This window comes from Garra rufa, chromosome 7 (assembly GCF_049309525.1).
Source record: "Garra rufa chromosome 7, GarRuf1.0, whole genome shotgun sequence".
Taxonomy (NCBI): domain Eukaryota; kingdom Metazoa; phylum Chordata; class Actinopteri; order Cypriniformes; family Cyprinidae; genus Garra; species Garra rufa.
The window spans coordinates 4391576-4419386 of record NC_133367.1 but is presented as its reverse complement, the minus strand read 5'-3'; the positions used below and the strand labels follow the sequence as shown (position 1 = coordinate 4419386).

Below are 27811 nucleotides of genomic sequence, written 5' to 3'. Positions count from 1 at the left end.
TCATCAGCTTCTTAGTGTGTTAAATAATCTGGGAGGTGGGTCCCGAGGACTGGAGGAGGATTGGGATCCAATCCTGCTCCAGAAGTGTTTACCTCAAGCCCTAAATTAACACACCTGAACCAACTAATCAAGGTCTTCAGGATCACCACATTCTTTCAGAAAAAAGGTGCAAAAGCTGTTGCTGAAGTGGTACCTTTAAAGGTATTTAACGAGGCAGTTGTGAGGTTAGAGAGTTGGACTTGTAACCCAAAGGTCACGGGTTCAAGTCTCGGTTCGGGTGAATGTACAGTGCTCTCTTCCACCCTCAACTAAGGTGAGACCCTTGAGCAAGAAAACAAACAAACAGTTGCTCCCCGGGTGCCGCAGCAAAATGGCTGCCCACTGCTCCGGGTGTGTGTTTGTTCACTACTCACTGCTGTCCACTTGTATGGGACACCATACTTGGCCACACATCACATCCTTTCCTTTTTCCATTTAAGGTGCTAACATACACCTTTTAGAGATGAACAAGGTAATGGATGTAGCTGTACCACCACAATAACAGATTTTGTAATATAGAAACTTCCAGGCAGATGAACTTTACAGGAAAAACAATTGTTAACCCATATAACTGTAGTCTTACCTCTAATGATGGACAGCTTAGCTTGGACACTGATTTCGCCTTCGCTGTTCTCCGCCACGCACTCGTAGATGTTCTCGTCTCGAGGCGCCCGGAGTGGCTGGATCCTTAGGACGGCCCCTGCGCCTTCGTCAAACTCTATTGTCTGTGTGAGAGGACAAAGAGTGAGTTGGTGTATTACACCAAAATGTTTCATGGTAAAATGTCATTAGCAGTTGCCTGGTGGTTCAAAATTTGGCCTGAAGATATAAAGACTGTGAATTAAATTCCGGAATTGGAAAATTACCGATCCCAAGTGCCTCGAGAGCAAGATATTTAATTCCTAGTTGCTCTAGGGCAGGGGTGCCTAAACTCAGTCCTGGAGGGGCGGTGTCCTGCAGAGTTTAGCTTCAACCCCGATTAGACAGCTAATGAAGCTCTTACTAGGCATACTAGAACATTCTTGGCAGGTGTGTTGAGGCGAGTTGGAGCTAAACTCTGCAAGACACCCAAGAGTTTGGGCACCCCTGCTCCCTGCTGAAAAGTTTTAGACTGATCAACAAGGATCCCCAACTTTTGACCCTTAACCCCTAACCCTTTTCATGTTTACATCAATTAATTCCCATGAAAAATTGTTGTGCTCCTATTCTAAGGCGCCAAGATGTCCTGTAACGTCTAGATGTTGCTGTGAGCTCAAATTATGCGAGAGAGTTAATTAGGCTCCTGCGGTGCTTTCGCATTTGATGTCATTGTAGCGAAACAGTCGCTCGAATCAATAGGGAATGACAAAGAGGAACGAGGCTCTTTGTAAGCCAGTGGCAAAACTCTCTTCGGTTTTTCGGTGGGGGTGAGTTTTCAAGGCTACGATAATGAAAAGCAGCCCAGTGACGGCACACTGTCCTAAGTGTGCGTAGATCAATATCAAAGCGAAGCCTTCGGGGGAAACAAATTAATTCAAACCCCTTACGAAATGACTTTTAAATGCAACCAAGATGATAATTCGAGCGTACTCTTGGGTTCGCGCCAACCGCCAACGTGTTTTTCTGTTGATGTTTTTTTTTTTTTGAGGGAAGTTTTTCATCTTTGTTGAACAGTGACAGCGTGGTTAAATGCGGAGCTAGTTTTAATTAAGACACACCAAACATTGATCAACTCTACAGCTGCCAGCTGTGTTATGACAAAGGAACACAGCAAACAAGAAAGGAATATAAGACTCACGCTAAAACCCACAGAAGCTAAGATATGTACGCTATGTAAACACTCGAGATTGAACCCAAAAACAATTCCAGATGTCTTTTTGATGCCACCTTGTAAGAAATGCCACAGAAACGACTCATGTTTTGAATAAGCCCTAGCACACTAAGTCTTACCTCGATGCGTTGAGAGTTCACCCTCTTTCCTTTCTTATTCCAGGTTACTCTCGGCTTGGGGTCACCTGTGGCTTGGCATACGAAGGATACGACTCCTCCGGAGACGCCGATCATGTCGACGGGTACTTTTGTGAACCTGGGTGGAGCTAAAGAAAAAGAAAACTGATTAGCATTTAACCTTTTCAGCACCAAAAAGCCTTAGATTTTGTTGGAAGCGAGTCAAGAAAGCGATTTTGCCAGCTGATATCACTTTCTGGAAATGCAAAGTCAAGCTAAGTGCACTGAATTGTGGGTAAATGCTGTCTTACTGTGTTTTTTGCTCATTTTGGTGAATGCACAAGCTATAGTGAACAGTGATCGCAGGTAAAGTGAAGCTAACTCAATTCGTCACAAGGTCAGTGTAACAGCAAATCAATTAAATTAAATTACCGAGTGATTGAACGCACACCCACACACAGTTACTCACAGCGCATTCGAGCGTAAAATAGCGAGTGAGGGGACTACGACTGGAGTGGGCTAGTGACCCATTCTGCTACGATAGAGATGTCGACAAGAAACGAGGGCCGTGGTGCGTCGGCGCAAATGGAAAGTGGCTGTTTTTCAGCGTGCCGGTAATTACACCACAGACAATGTGCACGTCGACGCCACTCTGAATAATTTATTGGCCAATGAATAATAAAGTACCAGCGACTCTGCCTTGATTTGAAAGCCCCTTGTCAGGTGAAGCATCCAAAACCCAATGCACGTTTCCCGTAAGACGTGCCAGCTGTAAGCTAACGACATCCAGGAGTGACAGTCGCTGACGACGGTTCGTGACCTAGCTATTCTAGCTTCTGGAGAACAGGGGCTGTCATCTTTCCTAGCATTACTGCTTGTTCTTTTGTGGATTACGCTGGTTTTGGAAAATAAAAAAAATGGACCTTTTTTTCCCCCTCAGAACCCAGCACTGTTTGTTCTCGGCTCATCAAATTATCATGCTGTCTACCTCGACTCTTCTCGGCGGGCCTCCGCTGGCGCTCGTTTTTTTTTTTTTTCTCTCCGCGGGGCAGTGGGTCAAGCTTGACACAACAAGACATGAGAAGAGTCTCTCTAGGGGGAACATGCTAAAATCCAGAAAGCGCACAGATATAAGGAGATGATCAAACGGTCAGGCAAGCACGGCAAATTAATTATTAACCGCCCGTGGGCAGGCAGGCGAGCCCCTGAATCTCCGGGTGTGGATAAACACACTTGAAGCGAAGTTCCAGAGAGCGGAGAGGATGAAGCCCGAGGACTTTCTGTTTCGTTCAGAAGTCGTGAAAGCTCAAGTTTCGCAATGCGAACGCACACAGGTTCACCACTTCTGCTGGTATGAGTCATAATGGTTTGGTAGAGCAAAAACAAGACATTTTGGGTTCTTTGAACCGTGATCCCGGTGGAACGGCTCTGGCGAGATTTTTCAGCATGTCCTTCTGTAGGAGATGGACACTGACATTTCAGGCAAAAATAAAAATAAATAAAATAAATATATTATTTTTGCTCTCTTTGTATATAGAGAGAAAAAAAAAACAGTTTTCTATTAATTTTGGGGTCATTTAAAATAATAAAAAGTAAAATGTTATACAATAACATTAAATTACAATTATTGTAAGAAATTCTGGTGAAATATATATATAAAATTAAATTTCTGAATTTCTAAATTTTCTTCAAGAGGAACTATGTTGGCTTGAGAAATCTGGCAAAATTATTTGAAGTAGTTTTAAAATCTGGAAGTTTGAATGTTTTAAGTTTGAAATAGTTATTTTTTAAATAATAAAAAGGTAAACAACAAAAACAAAACTCAAAAAATAAATAAATATTATTTTTACTCAATAAAAAAAGTAAAAAAATAAAATAAAAGTGAAATAAAAAAAGTTCAAGAGGAACTGAGAAATCCTGGCAAAAAAATGAAGTAGTTTTAAAGTTTTATGTTTGAAATAGCTACTTTTTAAATAATAAAAAGGTAAACAACAACAACATAAAAAAAAAAAAAATGTTTTACTCTCTCTCTCTCACTTTCTATAAAATAAAATAGTACAACAACAACAAAAATCCTCAATAAATAAATAAATCAATATTATTTTTACTCTCTATAAATAAAATAAAATAAATTTTTTCATTTCATTTTGGGGTAATTAAAATTGACTCAAAAAAAAAATCAAAACAAAAAGTAAATTAAATAAAAAGTAAAATGTTATATAATAACACAGAAATAATAAAAATATAAATAAAATAAACAATTACATTTGTAAAAACAGTATAAAATACAAAAAAATGTAAATACATTTTCTGAAATAATGAATAAAATATTCAATTAAATAAAAAAGTTCAAAAGGAACTGAGAACTCCTGGCAAAAAATATGAAGTAGCGAAATAAGCTACTTTTTAAATAATAAAAAGGTAAATAACAACAAAACATCCTCAATAAATAAATAAATATTATTTTTACTTTATCTATCTATCTATCTATCTATCTATCTATCTATCTATCTATCTATCTATCTATCTATCTATCTATCTATCTATCTATCTATCTATCTATCTATCTATCTATCTATCTATCTATCTATCTATCTATCTATCATCTAAATCTCTAAAATAAACTATTTAATGCTAATATAAATTCTAAACATGCATTTTTTCCCTGTAGGTCTGCATGAATAATCAAGAAAATAATCTTTACAATATTAAAAAAACTTTAGAAAGTATGAAAAGCGTATGACAGAACATTGTCAAATCTACCACTGGCAAAAAAAAAAAAAAGACAAAATTGCTTGCTATTTCGACCCCGGCTTCGCTTCTTTAGTCTGTAAACAGTCAACCGAACGACCAAAGCAAGCAAAAGGCCAAAAGTCTTCAATCAATCATTTAACCAAGAGTCAAAAAGTTGAAAAGGACTAAAATGTGAAGGGGTTGCAGATGTACTTCAAGACGAAGGACACAAAAAGCAGCCTTGAGTGATGGATTGAGGTTAAAGCCTAACCTCTGCGGTGTAGGCGTCCCGCAACCGTCGGCGGCCACACGCAACGGCCCGAGGCGCTCGAGTATGGATTTTCTGACATACGCATGTGACGAGGACTCGCCGGTGTAATAGAGAAGCTTTGACGAGCCGCGCTACTTCACAAGACAAAGAGGATCACTCGCGCAATTAACCTGTCCACTCACAGAGACTCACTTCTGCGCATCAGAGCAGGTGTTTACAGAACACACCACGCTATGAAGGAGAAACCACAGCAAATTAACACGCCTTTCATTTTCCTGACGGCGCAAACAAGCACAGATGTGGAGAACAAAGGCTTAGTGTATACATATGGTGTAACAAAGCAATAACTGATGTCCGGTTACAGGTGTGTGAAAGATAACTAGAAGATGACAACCAACGAAAGTGGCTTATACAATCAAATTTAAAACTGTCATTAACCCCTAGTTTCACAGACAAGGCTTGAGGCTAGTCCTAGACTAAAATCTAAGTCTGAGCTGATTTAACTGAAAGAAACTTGCATGGACTGATCTTAAAATATATCAGTGCCTTTTTTTGTCTCAAGATGCACACCGGTAATGTTTTTTTCAAAGCACGTTTATAAAAATGACTCAAATGTCCTAATTAAACTATGGCCTAATCCTGGCTTAGTCTAAGCCATGTCTATGAAACCAGGCCTATATGTTTTATAGTTGCATCTGTATTAAAATATAAGTTGATATGACATAATCTGGTTGAAACATGTAATTATATACACATACACAATTATTATTATTATTATTATTATTATTATTACTACATTATAAAAAAAAAAGCAAGTGGCTTTTTAGGAAAACTTTAATTTATTTTATTTATTTTTTTAAATGAAAATAAGTAACAAGTAACAATTAATACATAATAAAAAAAACTAAAATATTAATAATAATTAAAAAATAATAACTAATTAATTAAATTCAAATACAATTGTAATGTGAAAAAAACATACTGAAAAATGTAATTAATAATAATAATATATTTATAACATTATATTCACTGTAATATTGATACATACATGTATGTAAATTAAAATAACATGTAATATTTAATTATAATAAAACAATACAATAGCAGGTAACTTGTTCAGAAAAAAAGTATATATAATAAATTATCATTATTATTATTACTACTGCTACTACTATTAAAATACAATACAATACTATATATATATATATATATAATTTTTGTAATTTTATTATTATTGTACTTCATTACAATTTATTGTAGTACTATGTATAATTAACCAATAATACATAATATAATAAAAAGTATTAACAATAAATAAAATAATAATAAAAATACAGTAGATAACGTTTCACTTAATTTTTCATGTGAAAAAAATAAAATACTTTATTATTATTATTATTATTATTATTATTATTATTGTTATACTTCAATAAGTAATAATAATAATTATTATTATTATTTTTAGTAAAGAAAAATAAGAAGAAATTAACCAATAATACATAATATAATAAAACTAATTAAATGTAAAACATTTATAATAGCTAAATAAATTAATTAAAATACAGTAGGTATATTTTCACTTAAATCTGCACTTTTTATGTGAAAGAAAATAAAGAAAAAAATTATTAAATAAACTTCTTAGGGAAAAATATATTTAATTTAATTTATTATTATTATTATTATTATTATTATTATTATTATTAGCGAAATACAATAAAAAGCATGTAACTTTTTAGGGAAAATTTATTTATTTTTATTTTATTATAAAAAAAAACAATAAACAGCTGTTTATTAGTTCTTATTAAATATTATTATACTTCATTACAGTTCATTATAGTACTACATTTTTTTAAACATAAATATAAGAAATGAACCAATAATACATAATAAATATATAAGAAAACTGAAAGATTAATAAAATGTAAAATTTATAATAGCTAATAAAAAAAACAAAAAAAAAAAAACAGTAAGTAACATTTTACTTAAATTTGGACTTTCACTTAAAACAACAGATATATGATAATATATTATAATAATATTATATCACTTATAATATTGATACACACTTATATTTAAATAAAAAAAAAATATATATATATATATTTTTTTCCAGAAAAAGGTGTGTATATATACAGACATTTTATTATTACTTTATTAAGCAAAAGCATAGATTTTAGATATTTATATTTAGTTATCATTTATTATTTTTTATTTTAAATATATATATTTAAACAATATTTTAAATGTATTTAATACTGCTAAAAATGAAATCATAAATATTACAGCAGGTGTTTTTTTTTTGTAATAGGGCATTATCATAACTGAGGCTAAAAACGTACTTGTCTTTCTGCACATACATTATTCTCCTTTCAGGCCGTTTCTGTCGCATTAACAGCTGCAGGACTTTCGAAATGCTTCCAATAACATGTTTCTGCAGCCTCCATTTGGAGAGACTCCTATAATGGGAGGCTTGGGGTGACAGACGCGGTTAGATGACTAACACCATAATCAACGGAGAAAAAAAAAAGACCTTTCGGGGCTTATATATATAAAAAAAACTCCATTATACTGAGAATTAGAAAAACGCAGGCGCAAAAAATGGCAGCCCATCAGCGGCGTTTAGGAAAGAGGAGGAAGCATCACTTGTCGCCCATCTTGTTTCAAAATAGCCACCTTTCAACCGCTGATTGAGGCTTATCTGAAAGGGTAAAGAGGAACATTTTGGTATCACACGCACTTTAGCTACCAAAGAGCCAATTACGAGGGATCCCGCTGCCGGATAATGTCCTGAGTGGCTGTAATTTGAGAAATCAATGCGAGCAACATGTTCAGGTAAACACCTGCGACATTCACGCTATAAACCAACATCTACATACAAGTCAAGCACCTGCTCTTGAACACAATCGACAAATCCATAGCCTCAAGAGACTTGTAGAGGGATAGTTCCTAGGTTTTTCGTATAATGCAAGTCAATGGTTACTGGCACTTTAAGAGTCAAAAAAGGACATGCAGGCAACACAAAGTTAATATGCGTAGCTCCTGATGATAATTAAAGGTCTTATGAAGAGAAACGATCAGTTTGTGCAAGAAACTGAACTTTATTACCTGGAATCCAGAGCCTTAGACAAATGTGGGAATCTGATTCTTTTCCGTGAACTGATTCTTTCGGACAGTTTGATTCAATGAACTGATTCAATTCACTAGTTTACGCAATCATGCAATGATGTAACGTCATAAGTGCAATTACATAATTAAAGCTGACAATAATATGTAAATAAGACATGTAATACATGTCTGAAGCATATGAAGTTCAACTAATCTTAATCAACTCACCTTTTGATTCATATAACACAAGTCAATGGTTACTGGCACTTTAAGAGGAAAAAAGAACATGCAGGCAACACAAAGTTAATATGTGTGGCTCCTGATAATAATTTAAGGTCTTATGAAGCAAAATGATCAGTATGTGCAAGAAACTTAACATTATTAACTGTAATCCAGAGCCTTAGACAAATAGGGGAATCTGATTCTTTTCTGCGAACTGATTCTTTTGGACAGTTTGATTCAATGAACTGATTCAATTCACTAGTTTACGCAACCATGCAATAACAATGTCATAAGTGCAATTATATCATTAGTTTTATTAGTTTTTCATTTAGAGTTTTATATCTCTGAAGCATATGAAGTTCAACTAATCTTAATCAACTCACTTTTTTTGAGTTGACAAATTGACATCCTCAAAATAGACTTGTAGAGGGATAGTTCACCCAAAAATGAATATTTACTGTTATTTTAACCAGCCTTAGGCCATCCAAGATGACTTTTGTTAGCTGAAACCTGTCCGAAGCATATAAAGTGAATCAACTAATCTTAATCAACTTACTTTTTTTGAGTTGACAAATCAACATCCTCAAAATTACAAAATAGACTTGTAGAGGGATAGTTCACCTAAAAATGAATATTTGCTGTTATTTTAACCACCCTCAGGCCATCCAAGATGACTTTTGTTAGCGGAAACCTTGCTCCTTGGTGATTCGTATAATGCAAGTCAATGGTTACTGGTACTTTAAGAGTCAAAAAAGGACATGCATGCAACAAAGTTAATACGCGTGGCTCCTGACAATAATTAAAGGTCTTATGAAGCAAAATGATCAGTATGTGCAAGAAACTTAACATTATTAACTGTAATCCAGAGCCTTAGACAAATAGGGGAATCTGATTCTTTTCAGCGAACAGATTCTTTCGGACAGTTTGATTCAATGAACTGATTCAATTCACTAGTTTACGCAATCATGCAATGATGTAACGTCATAAGTGCAATTACATAATTAAAGCTGATAATAATATGTAAATAAGACATGTAATACATATCTGAAGCATATGAAGTTCAACTAATCTTAATCAACTCACCTTTTTGAGTTGACAAATCGACATCCTCAAAATGACAAAACAGACTTGTAGAGGGATAGGTTCACCCAAAATATGAATATTTGCTGTTAATTTAACCACCCTCAGTCCATCCAAGATGACTTTTGTTAGCTGAAACCTGTCCGAAGCATATAAAGTGAATCAACTAATCTTAATCAACTCACTTTTTTTGAGTTGACAAATCAACATCCTCAAAATGACAAAATAGACTTGTAGAGGGATAGTTCACCTAAAAATGAATATTTGCTGTTATTTTAACCACCCTCAGGCCATCCAAGATGACTTTTGTTAGCGGAAACCTTGCTCCTTGGTGATTCGTATAATGCAAGTCAATGGTTACTGGTACTTTAAGAGTCAAAAAAGGACATGCATGCAACAAAGTTAATATGCGTGGCTCCTGACGATAATTAAAGGTCTTATGAAGCAAAATGATCAGTTTGTGCAGGAAACTTAACATTATTAACTGTAATCCAGAGCCTTAGACAAATAGGGGAATCTGATTCTTTTCAGCGAACAGATTCTTTCGGACAGTTTGATTCAATGAACTGATTCAATTCACTAGTTTACGCAATCATGCAATGATGTAACGTCATAAGTGCAATTACATAATTAAAGCTGATAATAATATGTAAATAAGACATGTAATACATATCTGAAGCATATGAAGTTCAACTAATCTTAATCAACTCACCTTTTTGAGTTGACAAATCGACATCCTCAAAATGACAAAACAGACTTGTAGAGGGATAGGTTCACCCAAAATATGAATATTTGCTGTTAATTTAACCACCCTCAGTCCATTCAAGATGACTTTTGTTAGCTGAAACCTGTCCGAAGCATATAAAGCGAATCAACTAATCTTAATCAACTCACCTTTTTGAGTTGACAAATCGACATCCTCAAAATAGACTTGTAGAGGGATAGTTCACCCAAAAATGAATATTTGCTGTTATTTTAACCACCCTCAGGCCATCCAAGATGACTTTTGTTAGCTGAAACCTTGCTCCTTGGTGATTCGTATAATGCAAGTCAATGGTTACTGGTACTTTAAGAGTCAAAAAAGGACATGCATGCAACAAAGTTAATACGCGTGGCTCCTGACGATAATTAAAGGTCTTATGAAGCAAAATGATCAGTATGTGCAAGAAACTTAACATTATTAACTGTAATCCAGAGCCTTAGACAAATGTGGGAATCTGATTCTTTTCAGCGAACAGATTCTTTCGGACAGTTCGATTCAATGAACTGATTCAATTCACTAGTTTACGCAATCATGCAATGATGTAACGTCATAAGTGCAATTACATAATTAAAGCTGACAATAATTTGTAAATAAGACATGTAATACATGTCTGAAGCATATGAAGTTCAACTAATCTTAATCAACTCACCTTTTTGAGTTGACAAATCGACATCCTCAAAATGACAAAACAGACTTGTAGAGGGATAGGTTCACCCAAAATATGAATATTTGCTGTTAATTTAACCACCCTCAGTCCATCCAAGATGACTTTTGTTAGCTGAAACCTGTCCGAAGCATATAAAGCGAATCAACTAATCTTAATCAACTCACCTTTTTGAGTTGACAAATCGACATCCTCAAAATGACAAAACAGACTTGTAGAGCGATAGTTCGCCCAAAAATGAACATTTGCTGTTGTTTTAACAACCCTCAGGTAATCCGAGATGACTTTTGTTAGCTGAAACCTTACCCCTTGGTGATTCGTATAATGCAACTCAATGGTTACTGGCACAAAAAAGTAAAAAAAAAAAAAAAAAAAAAAGAGTAAAAAAAACACATGCAGGCAACACAAAGTTAAAACACGTGGCTTCTGATGATAATTTGAGGTCTTATGAAGCGAAATGATCAGTATGTGCAAGAAATTTAACATTGTTAACTGTAATCCAGAGCCTTAGACAAATAGGGGAATCAGATTCTTTTCCGTTAACTGATTCTTTTGGACAGTTTGATTCAATGAACTGATTCAATTCACTAGTTTACGCCATCATGCAATGATGTAACATCATAAGTGCACTTATATCATTAAATCAGCCAATAATTTTGTAAAATGTGAATGTTTTACATGTCTGAAGCATATAAAGTGAATCAACTAATCTTAATCAACTCACCTTTTTACATAAACAATGATAAACCATACAAAGGTTATTTGGCCACTTCATTCAAGTTCTCGGTTCATGCAAGTGCACAAGTGGCTCATCGGTCTTCGGACTGAGTCAAACCTTTTCCTCAGTTCAGCGATTCAGTTGAGATTCAGATTCACTAAAAAGAATCGGTTCAAAAGATTCATGATTCATTCTTGAATCAGACATAAATTTGGACCGTTTGCCTGAGGCTCTGGATTACAGATAATGTTGTAAATAAAGTTCAGTTTTTGCACAAACTGATTGTTTTGCTTCATAAGACCTCAATATATTCGATCGAACGTTCAGCGACTCAGCTGAAGCACTGAATCAGTTCATTCATCACTGAATCAGATTTTGAGTCTGAGTGACTGTCAGGCATCTGAAAGTGTGTTTTGATTGAGTAACTTGTAGATCTGTGTTGCTCAAGCCGCAAACAAACGATTTAGTCTGATTTGGTGAACTGATTCACACAGTTCACTAAAGAGAATCGGTTCAAAACAATAATTCATTTACAAACTGAACCATTTGCCAGAAGTTCTGGATTCCAGGTAATATTATGGTGAATAATGATCAGTTTCTTGCACAAACTGATCGTTTTGCTTCATAAGACCTCAATATATTGTCAGGAGCCACTGGGATTATTTTTTTTTTTTGACTAAAAAGTACTGGTAGCCATTGACGTGCATTATATGAATCACCAAGGACCAAGTAAATCTTTTTTACTGTTCTACTGAAGCAAAAAGTCATCTTGGAAGGCCTGAGGGTGGTTAAATTAACAGCAAATGTTCGTTTCTTTAACTGATATGTGTTTGCAACAACAAACGGACAGTTTGATTCAATGAACTGGGTTGATTCCCTAGTTTTGTGATTAATTTACAAACTAAACCACTTACCTGACGCTCTGGATTCCAGGTAATAATGTGGTAAATAATGATCAGTTTCTTGCACAAACTGATCGTTTCTCTTCGTTAGACCTCGATACACTGTTAGGAACCACTGGGATTATTTTTGTTGCCTGCATGTGCTTTTTTGACACTTAAAGTACCGGTAGCCATTGACTTGCATTATATGAATCACCAAGGTCCAAGTAAATCTTCTTTACTGTTCTACTGAAGCAAAAAGTCATCTTGGATGGCCCGAGGGTGACTGTCGGGCATCTGAAAGTAAGTTTTGATTGAGTATCTTGTAGATTTGTACTGCTCGAGTTGCTAACTGATTCAGAAGATTCAGTCTGATTTGGTGAACTGATTCAAAGAGTTCAAACATGAAAAAGAAGAGGTTCAAAAGAATGATTCGTTCACAAACTGAACCATTTGCCTGAAGCTCTGGATTCCAGGTAATAATGTTGTGAATAAAGTAGAGTTTCTTGAACAAACTGATCGTTTCGCTTCATAAGACCTTGATATATTGCTGGTAGCCACAGGGATTATTTTTATGTTTCCTGCATGTACTTTGACTCTTAAAGTGCTGGTAGCCATTGACTTGCATTATACAAATCACCAATGGATGGTTGGCCTGAGGATGGTTAAATAAACAGCAAATGTTGGTTTTTGGGGAACTATCCCTTTAACTGGTGTACGTTTGTAACGACAAACCAGAAGAGAAAGTCCTGAGTGTTGGACAGAGGCGAGAGGAAAAGCACCGTGTCTCAGGTTTAGCTTCGGCTGCTTGAACACAGAGATTTGTGGCCGTGTGCTCAACTGGTTCTCATATGGTCTCAGCGGGCTTCGTCCGACCGTGCTTCATCCTCCCAATTGGACTTTTTCTCTCTGTCTCCAGCCACAAGAAACCAACACGCCTATCAGTCAACAGATCTGACTTCAGAGCGGGCCATTGCTATGGAAACACACAGGCCACTGTGTGGAGGAACGATAAAAGGACAGAAAAAATGAAATATATATCTAGTTATATGGGGTAATGCAAATCATAACTCTGAAATACGGTCGTGGAGCATCTGTGAGCAACTAAATCGACTCAGAAGAGATTTCTAAACAGATGGCGGTAAAGGTCATGTGTGGTTTTCATGCAGATGTTTTCGTGAGGTCATCGTTAGCGCTTAGCGGGTCGCTTAGATCTCATACGGCAGAGCAGGACAACCGCGTTTGGCCAAAACACACCGGTGTCTGTGGTATGATGATCTTTCAGACTTAAAAATAAATAAATAAATAAATAAATAAATACATACATAAATCAAACGCAAGTTTAAATAACATCTAAATTATTTAATTGTATACACACAAAAAAAAAAAAATATATATATATATACAAACATATATATACACATAAATAAATGAATCAGCAAAAGAAAAAAATCTTCAAAAGCCTGCATGCATGAATAAATAAACAGTCTAAATAAAATCTCAATTATTTCTTACAGGCAAAAAAATAAAAAAATAAAAATAAAGAGTAAAAAAAAAAGATTTTATAATTTCTATAAAATATAATAGTCTCTATTATCATTTACTTACCAGAATTAAATATAAATAAATAAACAAATAAACAAACATTAAAAATCAAGTATAAATAACAATTAAAAAAAGTTACAAAAAACTAAATATCATAATTAAAAGTCTCCATTGTCATTCACTTAGCAGAATTAAAAATAAATAAATAAATATCTTCTTTATTTATTTCTTTATTATTTCTTATTCACAAAAACAAACAAAAAATATATATAAATATATATAATTATTTTTGAAGGTCTATTATCTTTAACTTACCAGGACTTTTTTTTGTATAAATATAAATATAAATATAAAAGTCTAAATAACACCTCAATTATTTCTTGTAGACAAAAAACGTACAAAAAAACAAAACGCATTATAATTAAAAGTCTCCATTATCATTAACTTAACTCAGAATGAATGAATAAAAAAATAAATAAAAAAATAAATAAATAAATAAATAAATAAATAAATATTATGTCTAAATAACATTTCTAATGAGGATATTTAACTGGCAAGTAAAAAAAACAATAAATAAATAAATAAATAAAATTAATTACATTTAATTGCAATTCATTAAAATCTCTCAAACATCTCAAATATTTCTCCTACACAAAAACAAGAATTAAGTGGATAGAAATGGAGACTTTGGCTTTTCAGGCTTTTCTCCTTAAAAAAAAAAAAAATAGAAATGAAAATGTAAAATAAAAATAATTATTAATACTGGCCTATCAACAACAACAACAAAAAACGAAATCTCATCTCTAGTCCTCCGTTTTTCTAAAACTAAACATAAATTTTAAGTAATAATAATAATAATATAAAAATAAAAAGAATATTCTAGGTATAAATAAAAATGAAATAATAACAATGATTTTAAATGATCGGCTCATTTCAATTTTGAAGCCTCTGTGCTGATTTTTAGGACAAAGATAATGAACGTAAAGGCTCTTAAAGCTTCTCAATGATAGTGCGCAAACTATCAACAACAGGAAGTCACTTGATTTGCCCCACTGTGCTGGTTCTCTTCCCACAATCCTCCTGTCATATTACTACAATTACCACTGATTATGATGCTCCAAGCTGACCCCGAAGAGCGGCGTGTTTGTGGATAAGGAAATGTTTAGCAGGTGCGGGGGGAGCAAGTCAAAGTCTACCGAGAGGCTTTAGAAAATTAAGTTCAACAATAAGGCCAATTTTGCAACGGCCGGGCCACTGAGGCAAAGAGGAGGAAATTGCAACAATCTAATGTGATTTGCAGCGTCCTCGGGCGATTGGTACTTGTTGACAGGCCTCGTAAAAACGGACACCTGCGATCGCTCCGGGGGTAAAGTCCTGGGAGTGGACTCAGAAGAGCGTTTAGAGTCATTTACAAAGATCAGATCCTGATAAAGCTGTAAAAGACGGATGCGAAGGGAAACAATCCAAGCTGGATTTACACTAAATCCCAAACGGCATGGTGAACGGTGAATAAACATCTCACTACGGATGAAACATGCCGCAAGCTGAGAAAACAACATCATTATGTCAGTCAGGCTTGAATTCAACGGCTGACCGCTTTTAATTGTAGCCGTGACATCAATTATGCAAATGAGAACAATAAACAAACTAAAACGAGCGTCACTAGATCAAATACACAAACAAAATCATCAAATATTCTCTTCGGCACATGTAACACATGCAATCAAAGGCAGCTTGGCCGTCCGTTAACCGTTTACTCCTTCCGGGTTTGTGATCAAATTGATAGTGGAGTCAAAAAAAAGAAAAAATCGAAAGTGCCTTTTTAATCTATCGACGCAAGGGCTGATGGGACTCGAAGGATCACGAAGGTGACATGCAATAATCATTTTTGACATTCAGTAAATCCGAGCCTGCTAATCTGCTTCATGATTAATCTGGCCTGCCCGGGGAAAAAGTGTGTGTGTCTCTATATACAGCAGGTGGAGGTGACGCCTTCCTGCGAGGCGCCATCTGCTGGTCAAATTAACTACTAGAGAGCTTTAAAGAGATGAAAATGGTTATTTACACAACCATTTGTCTTTCCGAACACATCTGACGTACTTTCTTCTGAAGAACATAAAAGAAGATACTTTGATGAGTGTGCAAGCTGCTCTTTTCCATGCAATGAAATTCGAGCTTGAAAAATGTACGTACAACTTGTGCATCATATTACAAGTCTCACAAAGTTATACGACAGATTTGAGTGAACAACAGTCAGAAAATTAGGTCCTTTATGTAGTAAATCTGAAATCTCAGTCGTACTTTTGCATATTTAATTTCAACATTATTTGCTCAAAGAAAAAGAAAATTCAAGAAATCTTCACATTTAGCCTCTATTCTGGAGCAATTACAATGTTATTTGCTTACAATGTTATTTGCAATGTTATTTGTTATTTGCAAGCAAATACTTGGAATAAAACAAGTCATATGGACTATTTTTATGGTGCTTTTTTGTTGTTTCTTGAGCATATGTGGAAAAAACATTTGTCAAAATGACGGAAATCTGCACCATTTGCATCCAACTTGAAGTGCCAAAGTTTTTAAATATACACATATTGCATGCAAAGACTTGATATATGTTGCATGAGCCATACAGACAACTTTTCCGATTTGCTTTTGTCGATTCTTGACCTTGTGTCTTTCCGAACACGTGAGTTACTTCTTCTGTAGAACATAAAAGAAGATACTTTGATGAGTGTGCAAGCTGCTCTTTTCCATACAATGAAATTTGAGCTTGAAAAATGTACGTACAACTCGTGCATCATATTACAAGTCTCACAAAGTTGTACGACAGATTTGAGTGAACAACAGGCAGAAAATTAGGTCCTTTATGTAGTAAATCTGAAATCTCATTCTTACTTTTGCATATTTAATTTCAACATTTTTTTTATTTATTAATGAAAACAGCAGGTTTGGCCTGCTTTTCCAAGTAAAGACTTGAAATACATCTCACAAGTCATAATGATGGCTTTTACCACACTTAACGAGATAAATGCCAGAAATCCTCAAATTTAGTGTTTATTCTGGAGCAATTACAATGTTTTTTGCTTTAAAAAAAGTCAATAACCTCGCAAATCTGGACATATTTTGCACGCAAATACTTGGAATAAATCACATAAGCCATATGGACTATTTTTATGGTGCTTTTTTGTTGTTTCTTGAGCATATGTGGAAAAAACAGCTCAAACATTTGTCAAAATGGCAGAAATCTGCACCATTTACATCCACCTTAAAGCGCCAATGCTTTGAAATATACACATATTGCATGCAAAGACTTGTAATAGGTTGCATGAGCCCTACGGACAACTTTTCTGATGCGTTTTTGTCGATGCTTGACCTTGACTTGTCCTAGTCACAATTCTTGTAAAGGAACAGCATGAACATATGTCGAAACGTCTCTTTTGTTGCTCTACGAAAGCAAACAGTCTTGTGGGTTTGAAAAACGATATTGTGCGTTATATTCCAAGTCTCCTGAAGTCGTACGATAGATTTGTGATAGATTAGATAGACAGATTAGATCAGGTTTTTTCATGCTTTTTTATTGTTTCTTGAGCTTGACATGCTCTAATCACAATTCTTGGAAAGGAGCAGCATGAACATTTTTCAAAACATCTCTTTTGTTGGTCTACGAAAAAAAGTCCTATCATTCATAAATCTGAAATATAATTTGTACTTTTGCACATTCTTGACATGCAAGCAATTTGAAGCACCAGCAGTTTTCACTTTAATAAAGCTAATAACATTTTTGCGTTTATGCTCAACTTTTCTGATTTCTTTTTGTTGATTCTTGCTTTGTTGGCTTGCCCTAGTCGCAATTCTTGGAAAAGAGCAGCATGAACATTTGTTGAAATGTCTCTTTTGTTGCTCTATGAAAGAAAAATATATATATAACTTTTTCTTATGGGTGTGGAACAACATAAGGTTGTAAAAGATTTGTGCACTATATTGGAGACCTCCAAGTCTCCTGAAGCGAAAGAAAGTGAAGTCTCTTCCTTCATAAATCTGAAATAAAATTTTGACATTCAAACTTGACATTCAAGAAAATTAGAGCACCAACATTTTTAATTATTATGTTATTGGCTTCACAAATGTTGGACTTGGAATACATTACATAAATTGTAAGTTTTCTGGTGCTCTTTTGTCGTTTCTTGACCTTGACATGCCCTAGTCACAATTATTAGAAAAGAGCAGCATGAACGTGTGTCAAAATGTCTAATTTGCTGCTTTACAAAAGAAAAAAGTTGTATCATTCATAAATCTGAAATATAATTTGTACTTTTGCACATTTAATCTTGACATGGAAGAAACTCCAAGCACCAATGTTTATAATTGCAGTGTGATTTGCTATAATAAAGCTAATAACTTAAATTTCTACATATTTTGTATGCAAAGTCTTGGCATGAGTCATAAGGACAATTTTTCTGGTGCCTTTCTGACGATTCTTGACCTTGACATGCCCTAGTCACAATTCTTCAAAGGAGCAGCATGAGCATTTGTCAAAATGTCTTTTTTGTTGCTCTTTGAAAGTAAAACATCTTATGGGTTTGAACACTATATTTCAAGTCTCTTTAAGTTTTACGATAGATTTGCACACTTTATTCTAAGCCTCCTAAAGTTGTAGAATAATAGATTTGCATGAGAAACAAGATCAATAATTCGTCAATAATCTGAAATATAATTAGTACTTTTGCAAATTCAAACTTGACATGCAAATTATTTGCTGTAAAACTTTTAACAATTTGCACACAAAGAACTTGGGATATATAACAAATCATACAGACAAGTTTTCTTGTACTTCTTTGTCGATACTAGACCTTACCATGCTCTAGTCACAATTCTTGGAAAAGAGCAGCATGAACATTTCTCAAAGCGTCTTTTTTGTTGCTCTACAAAAGTAAATGGGTTTGGAACAACATATATGACTTGCGCATTTTATTCTAAGTCTCCTAAAGTTGTACAATAGATTTGCATGAGAAACAAGAAGAAACCGAAGTTGTTTCCCTCAATAATCTGAAATATAATTTGTACTTTTGCAGATTCAAACTTGACATGCAAGTTATTTGCCGTAAAACAATTTGCATACAAATTGGAATATATTGCATAAATCATACAGACAAGTTTTTTTGTGCTTCTTTTTTGTTGATTCTAGACCTTACCATGCTCTAGTCACAATTCTTGGAAAAGAGCTGCATGAACATTTCTCAAAGCGTCTTTTTTGTTGCTCTACAAAAGTAAATGGGTTTGGAACAACATATATGACTTGCGCATTTTATTCTAAGTCTCCTAAAGTTGTACAATAGATTTGCATGAGAAACAAGAATAAACTGAAGTTGTTTCCAATGTTTTCTTTTGCTTTTTTGTCGATTCTAGACCTTACCATGCTCTAGTCGCAATTCTTGGAAAAGAGCAGCATGAACATTTCTCAAAACGTCTTTTTTGTTGCTCTACGAAAGAAAATGGGTTTGGAACACATATATGACTTGCACACGTTATTCTAAGTCTCCTAAAGTTGTAAAATAGGATCAGCGTGAGAAACAAGAAGAAACTAAAGTTGTTCCCGCCAATAATCTGAAATTTAATTTGTACTTTTGCAGATTCAAACTTGACATGCAAGTTATTTGCCGTGAAACAATTTGCATACAAATTGGAATATATTGCATAAATCATACAGACACGTTTTCTTGAGCTTATTTTTTGTTGATTCTAGACCTTACCATGCTCTAGTCACAATTCTTGGAAAAAAGCAGCATGAACATTTCTCAAAGCGTCTTTTTTTGTTGCTCTACAAAAGTAAATGGGTTTGGAACAACATATATGACTTGCGCATTTTATTCTAAGTCTCCTAAAGTTGTACAATAGATTTGCATGAGAAACAAGAAGAAACCGAAGTTGTTTCCCTCAATAATCTGAAATATAATTTGTACTTTTGCAGATTCAAACTTGACATGCAAGTTGTTTGCCGTAAAACAATTTGCATACAAATTGGAATATATTGCATAAATCATACAGACAAGTTTTTTTTGTGCTTCTTTTTTGTTGATTCTAGACCTTACCATGCTCTAGTCACAATTCTTGGAAAAGAGCTGCATGAACATTTCTCAAAGCGTCTTTTTTGTTGCTCTACAAAAGTAAATGGGTTTGGAACAACATATATGACTTGCACATTTTATTCTAAGTCTCCTAAAGATGTACAATAGATTTGCATGAGAAACAAGAAGAAACTGAAGTTGTTTCCGACGTTTTCTTTTGCTTTTTTGTCGATTCTAGACCTTACCATGCTCTAGTCACAATTCTTGGAAAAAAGCAGCATGAACATTTCTCAAAGTGTCTTTTTTTTGTTGCTCTACAAAAGTAAATGGGTTTGGAACAACATATATGACTTGCACATTTTATTCTAAGTCTCCTAAAGTTGTACAATAGATTTGCATGAGAAACAAGAATAAACTGAAGTTGTTTCCCTCAATAATCTGAAATATAATTTGTACTTTTGCAGATTCAAACTTGACATGCAAGTTATTTGCCGTAAAACAAATTGGAATATATTGCATAAATCATACAGACAAGTTTTTTTGTGCTTCTTTTTTGTCGATTCTAGACCTTACCATGCTCTAGTCACAATTCTTGGAAAAGAGCAGCATGAACATTTCTCAAAGCGTCTTTTTTGTTGCTCTACGAAAGTAAATGGGTTTGGAACAACATATATGACTTGCGCATTTTATTCTAAGTCTCCTAAAGTTGTACAATAGATTTGCATGAGAAACAAGAAGAAACCGAAGTTGTTTCCCTCAATAATCTGAAATATAATTTGTACTTTTGCAGATTCAAACTTGACATGCAAGTTATTTGACGTAAAACAATTTGCATACAAATTGGAATATATTGCATAAATCATACAGACAAGTTTTTTTGTGCTTCTTTTTTGTTGATTCTAGACCTTACCATGCTCTAGTCGCAATTCTTGGAAAAGAGCAGCATGAACATTTCTCAAAACGTCTTTTTTGTTGCTCTACGAAAGAAAATGGGTTTGGAACACATATATGACTTGCACACGTTATTCTAAGTCTCCTAAAGTTGTAAAATAGGATCAGCGTGAGAAACAAGAAGAAACTAAAGTTGTTCCCGCCAATAATCTGAAATTTAATTTGTACTTTTGCAAGTTATATGCTGTAAAACTTTGATAATTTTAACATACAAAGAACTTGGAATATATTACAGAAATTATACAGACAAGTTTTCGTGTGCTTTTTTTGTCAATTCTAGACCTTACCATGCTTTAATAGCAATTCTTGGAAAATAAGCAGCATGAACATTTCTCGAAACGTCTCTTTTGGCGCTCAACGACATGAAGTTGAGGGAATTTCTTTTCTGGTGAAATAGTATTTTAACAAGCATCCAAAAAAAGCCTCAGTGTGGTCCACAGACGGATGCCGCCCCGAGCTTGGAGCATCTGAGCATCAGAGATTTACTCAGGCAATCGAGCTGCGTCAGGGAGGTTAAACCTCAGCCCTGTACGAAGCAGGTAATGAGGGACATTCGGGCCTTTTAGCTGATAACTTTAAAGAGACAAGACGAAAGGGGGGGCTTCTTTCCCTCAGGGGCCTGAAATCTCTCACTTGGAAGCTTCAAAGGGAAAATAAATTATTGAAATCGCTCGCGTCACTTTCTGCCCGACTCAATCAAAGCGGAGAGGAGCTGGCAAGGGCGCGGGCGGCACGCGGACACTTAAGGAGATTGCTAAACGCTACGGCACGCCGCTTCCCGAAAAAAAATCACAACGCGGCGAGCACCGTTGGCAATGTTCCTGATATAGCGACGGCCACTGGAAATCATTGTAAGCGCAAGGGCCGAACATAAACACTCAAAATGGAAGAATAACACAGACCTGTGTTATTGAGCAATAATAAGCAGAGGCTGCAGAAACACAAAGTGATTTTTATGGAACTACGTGGAACCGCAGCATTGTGCAGATTGTGGTGTGCAGTTTCGACACGGGATATTTTGGTCCGGTCAGCACGGCGCTGGACAGGGTGTCTGGAGGTTTTTTAGGGGGTTAGAGAGGTTCAGATTGGGTGTTTTGTGGTTAGACAGAGGCACACCCAAGCTAAATGAACTGTTTTTAGAGCTTATGCAAAGGCTTGTGGGAAAACGGACCCTCATTTGACGCCTCATCCCAAAGTAAAGGATATGAATTAAAGAGTAAGACATACAAAAGTAATAGAACAAATATTTTTGGTCAAAAGGCTTATATTTATGTAATATTCTTGTCTGGTTGTGTTTAAAAATACGAGTAAACGTTATTGCATAAGTACTTCTCAAAATTTGTATTGTGGGTTTTATTTTACCTAGCCACACTTGTGGTGTTCCCGGTCTCCAAACAATTGCTTATAAGTCTCTAATTTTGCTATATTATCACCAAATATTGGATTCAAACTTGTTTTCTTTCACTTAGGACTGGTTTTATGTTTCTATTTGCATCTGAGTAATCATAGGCCTCATTTATCCGAAAGTAGGCACCTCGTTTTTGAGTGAGAAAAAAAAGAATTTTCACAATATTAAACAAAAAATCATAAAAATTTGCACTGTTTCTCACACTAGTGTGCTTTAATGTTTAATCAGGAAGTTTGCTTTTAAACGCTTTTATTTTGTACAAAATTGCAGAAAGTCACACTTGTGGTATTCCCAGTATTCTCCAAACAATTGCTTATAAATCTCTCATTTTGCTATATTAACACCAAATATTGGATTAAATCTTGTTGTCAACTTGTTTTCTTTCATTTAGGACTGGTTTTGTGTTTCGACCAGCCATTGAAAGTGAATGGGAAAGATCACAAAAAAACGGACCTTTATTTTGCAATGCTTTTATCTTCTGAAAAGGGGCACAAAGTAACACTTATGCTGTTCCCTGCTTTTTTTTTTAATCAAAAAATGAGGTGCCTACTTTCAGATAAATGAGGCTTACGATTAATCAGATGCAAATAAAAACGCAAAACCAGTCCTAATTGAAAGAAAACAAGTTGACAAAAGAATGTAATCCAGTATTTGACTTTTTGCAATTTTGTACAAAATAAAAGCATTTGAAAGCAAACTTCCTGATTAAACATTAAAGCACACTAGTGTGATAAACAGTGCATATTTTTATATTTTTTTCTCTCATATTGTGAAAATTATTCATAAAAAATGAGGTACCTACTTTCAGATAAATGAGGCCTATGATTAATCAGATGCAAATAGAAACACAAAATCAGTCCTAAATGAAAGCAAACAAGTTGACAAAAAGATTGAATCCAATATTTGGTGATAATATAGCATAATGACACATTTATAAGCATTTGTTTGGAGTCTGGTCATTTTTGACCCGGGAACACCACAAGTGTAACTTTTTGCAATTTTGTACAAAATAAAAGCATTTAAAAGCAAACATCCTGATTAAACATTAAAGCACACTAGTGTGATTAACACTACAAATGTTTATATTTTTTCTCTCATATTGTGCAAATTATTAATAAAAAACTACGTTTTCATTCAAAAAATGAGGTACCTACTTTCGGATAAATGAGGCCTACGATTAATCAGATGCAAATAAAAACACAAAACCAGTCCTAAATGAAAAAATACAAGTTAACAAATAGATTGAATCCAATATTTGGTGATAATCTAGCATAATGAGAGATTTATAAGCATTTGTTTGGAGTCCGGTCATTTTTGACCGGCAACACCACAAGGGTGACTTTTTGCAATTTTGTACAAAATAAAAGCATTTGAAAGCAAACTTCCTGATTAAACATCAAAGCACATTAGTGTAATAAGCAGTGCAAATTTTTATATTTTTTTCTCTCACATTGTGAAAATTATTTATAAAAAACTATATTTTCACTCAAAAAATGAGGTGCCTACTTTCGGATAAATGAGGCCTACGATTAATCAGATGCAAATAGAAACACAAAACCAGTCCTAAATGAAAGAAAACAAGTAGACAAAAATATTGAATCCAATATCTGGTGATAATATAGCATAATGAGTGATTTATAAGTAATTGTTTGGAGTCCGGTCATTTTTGACCGGGAACACCACAAGTGTGACTTTTTGCAATTTTGTACAAAATAAAAGCATTTAAAAGCAAACTTCCTGATTAATCATTAAAGCACACTAGTGTGAGAAACTGTGCAAATTTTTATAATTTTTTGTTTCATATTGTGAAAATTATTTATAAAAAACTATATTTTCACTCAAAAAATGAGGTGCCTACTTTCGGATAAATGAGGCCTACGATTAATCAGATGCAAACCAGTCCTAAATGAAAAAATACAAGTTGACAAAAAAATTTAGTCCAATATTTGTTGATAATATAGAATAATGAAAGATTTATAAGCAGTTGTTTGGAGTCCGGTCATTTTTGTCCGGGAACTGAACATGACCAGAGGGTTATGAGGCATATTTTGAAGCTAACTTATAGATTTAATGCTAGTATGCATTCATCTGATGCCAGCAAGTCTTACAGTGAGGATGGAGACTCTGTGTGTGTGTGACTGCACTCAAAAGCTAATCGTGTAAATGTAAAACCGCTGGACTTTCTGCGCACACACACAAACAAGCCCCCAGCTTTATTACCACAGGCCAGATTTATTCACAGGCCTTTTTTCTTTTTGATTAAAAACGTCTCCTCCACATGTTGATTTATGAGAGCATGAGCGAGCGAGAGGGAGGCGGTGAGGATGACATCATGCAGTTGGCAACCTCTCGCAGAGGTGACATCCACTCGATTTGTGTGAGTGTGTGTGTCTAAGTAAAGCCCGTGTGCGGTGCAGCTGTACGACAACGACCATAAATCCACCTGGATGGCGTGTGTGGGCCGAACGGAGCCTTTAAACAGGTGTTTGTAAGAGCGAAAACCATTTATTGTCAATACGAAACAGATCGCAACCCAATTTACAATCACAATTGTATTTTTCAATTGTGTTTTCCTCACATTTCTGATGAAAACGAGATATTCAAAGAAAAACAAATGTGATAATTGATTCATCTATGTGAGGCTACTAGCCTGACTAGAAACAAGCCACATTTTCCAATTAGTAGCAGTTTAGCATGAAAACCTGCTACTTTATAACGCACATGTAGCTTTAGTGCCATGCTAGCTGTCGCAATTGTTGTACAAATCTTAAAATTGCATTCAGTCAAGAAATGTTCTTTCAGAAATGTTTGTAGCTTTAAGTTTAACTGTCGCTAAGTGTTAGTGCTAACTTTTAACATTTAAGTGTTAACTTCTTCTAAAAGTAGCTTGACTGTTTCTAAACTCTCATACAAAGCATTAAGAAGTCTAATAGTGAATAGTTAAAACCGTTAACTTAAACGAATTTGTTAAAAAAGCTACTTTTTATGTCTAATTTTAAGTTCAACTGTCGCTAAGTGCTAACGCTAATGGTTTTCCTTAAAAAGTACCTTGGCTGTTTCTTAACTATAGTTCAAGGCATTATGCAGTCTAATAATGAATAGCTAAAAGTGTTCATTTAAATGAATCCATAAAAAAGACTATTTATGTCTAATTTTAAGTGCAACTGTCGCTAAATGCTAGTGCTAACTGCCTACGCAAAAAAGTAGCTTGACTGTTTCTAAACTCTTGTACAAAGCATTATGCGGTCTAATAGTGAATAGTTAAAACTGTTAACTTAAACAAATTTGTTAAAAAAGCTACTTTTTAATGTTAAATTTTAAGTTCAAATGTCGCTAAGTGCTAGTGCTAACTGCATTCGCGAAAAAGTAGCTTGACTGTTTCTAAACTCTCGTTTAAAATATTATGAGGTCTAATAGTGAATAGTTAAAACTGTTAACTTAAACTAATAAAAAAAAAAAAGCTACTTTTTAATGTCTAATTTTATGTTCAACTGTCGCTAAGTGCTAGCGCTAACGGTTTTCCCAAAAAAGTAGCTTGGCTGTTTCTTAACTATAGTTCAAGGCATTATGAGGTCTAATAGTGAATAGTTAAAACTGTTAACTTAAACAAATTTGTTAAAAAAGCTACTTTTTAAATGTCTAATTTTAAGTGCAACTGTCGCTAAGTGCTAATGCTAACTGCTTTCGCAAGAACAAGTAGATTGGTTATTTTTCAACTTTAACATTAAGCATTAAGAGGTCTAATAGTGAATAGCTAAAACTGTTAATCTAAACAAATTTGTTAAAAAAAGCAACTTTTTATTTCTAATTTTAAGTTCAACTGTCATTAAGTGCTAGTTCTAATGGTTTCTGCAAAAAAGTAGCTTGACTATTTCTAAACTCTTGTACAATGCATTATGAGGTCTAATAGTGAATAGTTAAAACTGTTAACTTAAATCTGTTAAAAAAGCTACTTTTTAATGTCTAATTTTAAGTGCAACTGTCGCTAAGTGCTAATGCTAACTGCTTTCGCAAAAAAAGTAGCTTGGTTGTTTCTATTATGCAGTCTAATAATGAATAGCTAAAAGTGTTCATTTAAATGAATCCATAAAAAAGACTATTTATGTCTAATTTTAAGTTCAAATGTCGCTAAGTGCTAGTGCTAACTGCATTCGCGAAAAAGTAGCTTGACTGTTTCTAAACTTTCGTTTAAAGTATTATGAGGTCTAATAGTGAATAGTTAAAACTGTTAACTTAAACTAATTTGTTAAAAAAAGCTACTTTTTAATGTCTAATTTTAAGTGCAACTGTCGCTAAGTGCTAGCGCTAATGGTTTTCCTTAAAAAGTAGCTTGAATGTTTCTAAACTCTCGTTTAAAGCATTATGAGGTATAATACTGAATAGTTAAAACTGTTAACTTAAACAAATTTGTTAAAAAAAATACTTTTTAATGTCTAATTTTAAGTGCAACTGTCGCTAACTGCTAACGCTAATGGTTTTCCTTAAAAAGTAGCTTGAATGTTTCTAAACTCTTGTTTAAAGCATTATGAGGTCTAATAGTGAATAGTTAAAACTGTTAACTTAAACTAATTTGTTAAAAAAGCTACTTTTTAATGTCTAATTTTAAGTGCAACTGTCGCTAAGTGCTAGCGCTAATGGTTTTCCTTAAAAAGTAGCTTGACTGTTTCTAAACTCTCGTTTAAAGCATTATGAGGTCTAACAGTGAATAGTTAAAACTGTTAATTTAAACAAATTTGTTAAAAAAGCTACTTTTTAATGTCTAATTTTAAGTGCAACTGTCGCTAAGTGCTAGCGCTAATGGTTTTCCTTAAAAAGTAGCTTGACTGTTTCTAAACTCTCGTTTAAAGCATTATGAGGTCTAACAGTGAATAGTTAAAACTGTTAATTTAAACAAATTTGTTAAAAAAGCTACTTTTTAATGTCTAATTTTAAGTGCAACTGTCGATAAGTGGTTTTCCTTAAAAAGTAGCTTGAATGTTTCTAAACTCTCGTTTAAAGCATTATGAGGTCTAATTTTATGTTCAACTGTCACTAAGTGCTAGTGCTAACTGCTTTCGCAAGAAAAAGTAGCTTGGTTGTTTCTATTATGCAGTCTAATAATGAATAGCTAAAAGTGTTCATTTAAATGAATCCATAAAAAAGACTAAATGTCTAATTTTAAGTTCAAATTTCGCTAAGTGCTAGTGCTAACTGCATTCGCGAAAAAGTAGCTTGACTGTTTCTAAACTTTCGTTTAAAGTATTATGAGGTCTAATAGTGAATAGTTAAAACTGTTAACTTAAACTAATTTGTTAAAAAAGCTACTTTTTAATGTCTAATTTTAAGTGCAACTGTCGCTAAGTGCTAGCGCTAATGGTTTTCCTTAAAAAGTAGCTTGACTGTTTCTAAACTCTCGTTTAAAGCATTATGAGGTCTAACAGTGAATAGTTAAAACTGT

General features: G+C 34.1%; 1 protein-coding gene across 1 annotated transcript in view; it reads right to left on the bottom strand.

The window, feature by feature from the left end:
* Positions 1-27811, bottom strand: part of ptprsa (protein tyrosine phosphatase receptor type Sa) — a 150151-nt gene that overhangs the window by 111301 nt on the left and 11039 nt on the right. The window contains exons 3-4 of the mRNA XM_073843433.1: positions 1969-2165; positions 623-764 (exon numbers count right to left, since the gene is read on the bottom strand). Of these exons, the coding sequence (XP_073699534.1) occupies positions 623-764; positions 1969-2165 (339 nt within the window). The remainder of the gene's footprint in view (positions 1-622; positions 765-1968; positions 2166-27811) is intronic.